The following is a 4,490-nucleotide window of genomic DNA, read 5'->3' on the forward strand; positions in this document are numbered from 1 at the left end:
AAAATATCAGTGATAGGCAGTGGATGCGTCCTTGAGGAAGGGACCCACTAGGAGCTACTCGCTTTGGGAGAATCCGGCGCATATTTCTCTCGTCAGACTCCAACAGTTCGCTGCGGGGAGATGATGCTTTAGCCATCAGCATGGAAGATAAGAATACAAGTTCATGTACTAAATGGGAAAACCATCGAGTATGAAACGCTGGATACAGAGTGCTACTGCAGTAGTCATAACCGGAAAAAAATTACTACTGCAGTGGAAAGCAGTGTACACTATTAGGTATAGCTGGAGTCGAATTACCTTCCCTTTTCAGCCACTTCTAGCTTTCAGCATTATAGAAATAATACAAGAGTAGTGATTTTATTAAACTCAATTTCATGTTCAAAGCCTTGCCTTAGAAAACAAGTGGAAAAGAAATGCAAGTAGAGAACACAATATAGTACAACAATGACATTCCGTTTCTCAATAATAAGAAGCAAAGATGTGAAAGAGAAACACAGGCAAGATATATTACAGACGAAAAGAAACCTGTAACTAAGAGTGGCACGGTCAAGATCATTGCAATTCCCAGAGCACTTGATCGTCAATCACGCTCAGCCTCTCATTGTCGAGACGTTTCCACGTGCTTATCCTCTTCACTCCGGTCCATTCCCTATATTTCTGCTCAAGCTCCGCTTGAATCACTCTTGCCCTTCTAGGCCACCCTGCCATCCCATACCCATGATATCCGCTCCCACCACCATAACAGAACCAAATCCCATTTAAGTTCCCACAAAAATCATTCTTGTGATCGTGGCCCATAAAGGCAGCCTTGATGTCTCCCGTTGAGACAAAGGCCCGTAGAACCCCGGAGTTAACCGAGGAACAGGCAACTGCCTCTTGGAATTGGCCAATGAACTTTTTGTACCATAAATCCCAAATTTCAGGAATTGGGATGTGGAAGAAAGCGAGAGCAGGAGTCAAGCTATCTGTTGACTTTCGATCAAGATCCAATCTTTGGTCCTGTTATTGGGTGATCTGTGACGCGTTAATAGAATCTAAATGGAGGAAGTTAAAGGCCACATCTGGTGCAACACATTGAAAAAAAGATGTACAGAGAGGAATCTCTGTATAGAATGGGACACTTTCTATACTATTCCCTCCCACCTTCCACCATACTGGACATAGGATAATACAGTTGCTGTTCAGGAAAACCTTATTAAATCCCAGACGTGAATTTCGAGCTCAAGCATTTGTTTCAACATCTTCAATATAAAGTGTTTCATCCTAACAAGAGATATCCCAGCAGTTTTAGTTGCATCAAAAGCTCAAGCTAGAAGATTCAGGTGCAATGTTATATTTATTTGAAGATGCTTGCCATGAAATGAGATCGTCACCACCCACCAAAAACTCATGATGAAACCTATCTATCTTGATAGAGAGGCCAGCAAAGTCGTTGCCTTAGTCATTATGCCATTGGAAATCGTCATGCGAAAATTTTACATTCTCTAAGTACCTGGAGTTTCTGAGACAAACCCTGAAGCCAACAAAGCTGTGATTCCCTAATCCACCCATAAGTCCTCCGCCCATTGACAACTTCCCTGTCTCCGCTGTCAAGGAAGAAGAGATTGAGAACACTGCTGTTCGCAAGACTGGATCCAAGGACCCCATGGACCTGAAGGTGATAGTTCCCGAACCCATGAATTCCTTTCTCAGCAGGTGGATTGATCTCTGAGATTGAATAATCCATGAGAGAAATAAAGGACATGAGCTCCTCGCGGGTCATGGTAGATTCTTGGTCATGGTTCCCTAAAATTGCTGCCCACGGCAGTTTCGATTCCATGGCTGGAGTGAAGGCTCTGAACATAGATTCAGCAGCATCAACCGAGGTCTGCCCAAATATGTTATCCCCTAAAAGACAGAAGATTTTGCTATCCTTTATTTATCATGAATCCGAATTGAGAGTATCACTCATACTGCAAACACAATACATAGAAATGTGCAAAAGATTGACTCGGAAATAGTTCTGAGCCAACCAAACACTCGATAAAAGATCTTATATTTCAATGAACTGAGAAAATAAAATCTCACACCTCTGTAAACCTGTGTAAGCATTGCCAGTGGAACTCAATACCTTTCATTTACCATTTCTGCCTCACGGGAAATTATCTGAAGTTGATATCATAAACTAATGAAAAGCTTGACCTCAATGCATTTATGTACATACTACCAAGACATCCTTACAAAGTTCCATCACTCAATGATGCGACCCAGTGAGAATAGGAATTCGAGTATTACAGCAAAGGACTGCACTATTTAATTTATCAATACTATGGTTTGGATTAAAAGTATCAACAGAAGTGCCACTCGAAAAGTTCGTATCTTTAATCCCCACACCTCAGGGGGCAGTTCATGTAAATTGCGAGCTCCCAGCCAACTTTCAAAGACATCTCAAATGCTCGAACCCAATGAAACAGTTCGAGTAGCGTTAAATTAAAGTAAATGTGTTCATACCCTGCTGGATTCCGGTACAGCCTGATCACTTTGGATAAGCTTCGAGTCCCACTATCCGAATTTTTAGCCTCTTTAACTTCCATAACCAAAATGTTACCAACCAAAAGGGAAGCAAAGAGAATGAAAATGATCATCAATACCTGTGAAGGCAATAAAATCAGGCCTTTCTGCCTCAATCAACCGCCTAACGAAACGGGTCGTGTTGAGATCCGAGCAAGACCCGAATTCAGACGGCAAGACATCTCTGCACCGAGTGGCGGCCCCATTGCCGAAGTGCATATCAGACACCTAACAGAAGACAAATAAAGAAACTCTCAGAAAATTCAGCAGAGAATTAGCAGAATCAGTAACCCAACAAAGTTGAGCTGAGGAAGAGTGGAACCCAACAAGACAAAGCCCGGAAAGGCGCCACCTGAAGGATCTTGAAGGTGCCATCCGATCGGAACCGGAGGGGAAGATCGGCGGACTTCTTGATATGGACTTGCTCGTGGCCCAGCAGGAATCTCTGCAGGACTGAGCAATGGAGAACGTAGAGAGATGTGAAGATGAAGCTCAAGTAGAGGAAGGATTGCTCACATTTGATGGGAAAGTCAGTTGGGGTCATCCCGTTTCTTTCCTCGGGGAAGGCAAGGAAGATCTATGACTGACTGTGAATTCTGAAGCCGATGATGTGAAGGCCTAATTACGCAACGTTTTGTACAGTCGAACGCAAAAGAGCCCTAACATCAAGGTTTGGTCTAATGATTAATGTGCACTTAAATATACGTCGAGATCCGGTTCAAATTTCCTTGGAACCACCGGAGTGCCTTTAACATAATTACCCGCTCCGTGCGTTGCCAGGAGTTCACGATAAGGGTGGCAATTCGTGTCGTGTCGTGTTTATACGTGTTGTGTCTAAACGGGTTCGTGTCATTGAAGTCATAACCCGTACCCGACACGATTATTAAACGGGTTAGGTTTTAGAAACCCATACACTACATGTTTATATTCGTATCAACCCGTTTAGACACGTTTAAACCCGTTTAGACACGTTTAAACCTGTTTATCGAAACGTGTTATAATAGGTACATGTATATACGAGACGATTATAAATGTTATCAGGACACATTAACACAATTTGTTTATCCGATCAACTCAGTTACCCGGATACATTAACACGACATGTTTATTCACTTAACTCGTTTATCCGAACACGTTAACACGACATGTTTACACATTAACACGACATGTATTGGATTGGGTGAAAGAAAGGACAATAAATTAGGTTAGAGACTTAGGAAGTTAGGATTACATGAGGATATTTTGGTAAATCCAAATACATAAACGAGTTAACGGGTTACATGATTATAGTAACACGATTAAACAATAAACATGTTTAATCGTGTATAATCGGGTTACACGGGTTCAACCCGATAAGACACGCTTATTAATCGTGTTTAAACGGGTTGGACCCGTTTAGACCAATTATAAAAAATGTCCAACCCAAACCCGTTTAACTCCATGTCGTGTGAAATATTGCCAGCCCTAGTTCACGGAGCCCCGGGGATTAGTCGGACGAAGCCCGGACACCCGGGGTTAGTAAACAAAAAAAAAAGAATGCAAAAGAGCCCTCTAGCACGACTTCATGTCATGCTAACACAGTTTTCTCCCCGTTGAATGTGCGTGAGTCCTAGGACCCAATATATATCTAACAATGGGGAAATAGTTGGAAACGGTCCCGTCCATGGGTCTTGGTACAAATGTCTCAAGCTGTGAGTTGCTTTGAGACATGGCGCATAATAATGTGACCCTTTTTCAAATGATCCCGAACGAAGTGACAATTTATTTATGTGCTTTGTTTGTTCGTGGAAGACAGGATTGGCAGCGATGTGAATTGCGGCTTGACTATCACAATAAAGCTCCATAGGTGTTCAGTGATCAATTCCAAAGAATTGCAATAAGCTGTGGAGCCAGACCAATTCAGTCGCGGTCATCGCCATTGATATGTATTTGGCCTTAGT

At 42.4% G+C, this 4,490-nt stretch overlaps 1 protein-coding gene across 2 annotated transcripts; it reads right to left on the reverse strand.

The window, feature by feature from the left end:
* Positions 1 to 329: 329 nt before the first annotated feature.
* On the reverse strand, positions 330 to 3,208 carry LOC116187810 (probable inactive purple acid phosphatase 28). Of its 2 annotated transcripts, none has more exons than XM_031516757.1 (4): positions 3,067 to 3,208; positions 2,631 to 2,778; positions 1,493 to 1,887; positions 330 to 999 (listed from the first exon to the last, which is right to left on the reverse strand). In XM_031516757.1, the coding sequence occupies exons 2-4, from the start codon at positions 2,767 to 2,769 to the stop codon at positions 553 to 555; spliced, it is 981 nt and encodes a 326-aa protein (XP_031372617.1). In that variant the 5' UTR covers positions 2,770 to 2,778; positions 3,067 to 3,208; the 3' UTR covers positions 330 to 552. The 2 variants fall into 2 exon arrangements, with proteins under 2 accessions (XP_031372617.1, XP_031372616.1); XM_031516756.1 differs by having other exon boundaries at positions 2,903 to 3,188.
* Between the last annotated feature and the right edge of the window lie 1,282 nt (positions 3,209 to 4,490).

Source organism: Punica granatum, chromosome 8 (genome assembly GCF_007655135.1).
Source record: "Punica granatum isolate Tunisia-2019 chromosome 8, ASM765513v2, whole genome shotgun sequence".
In the NCBI taxonomy this organism is placed as follows: domain Eukaryota; kingdom Viridiplantae; phylum Streptophyta; class Magnoliopsida; order Myrtales; family Lythraceae; genus Punica; species Punica granatum.

Coding starts and splice junctions, on each gene's coding strand:
- LOC116187810 (XM_031516756.1), bottom strand. CDS start 3,094: ATGACCCCAACTGACTTTCCCATCAAATGTGAGCAATCCTTCCTCTAC. Junction 2,779..2,902: donor GCACCTTCAAGATCCTTCAG/GTGGCGCCTTTC, acceptor GTCTTCTGTTAG/GTGTCTGATATGCACTTCGG. Junction 1,000..1,492: donor GTTTGTCTCAGAAACTCCAG/GTACTTAGAGAA, acceptor ACCCAATAACAG/GACCAAAGATTGGATCTTGA.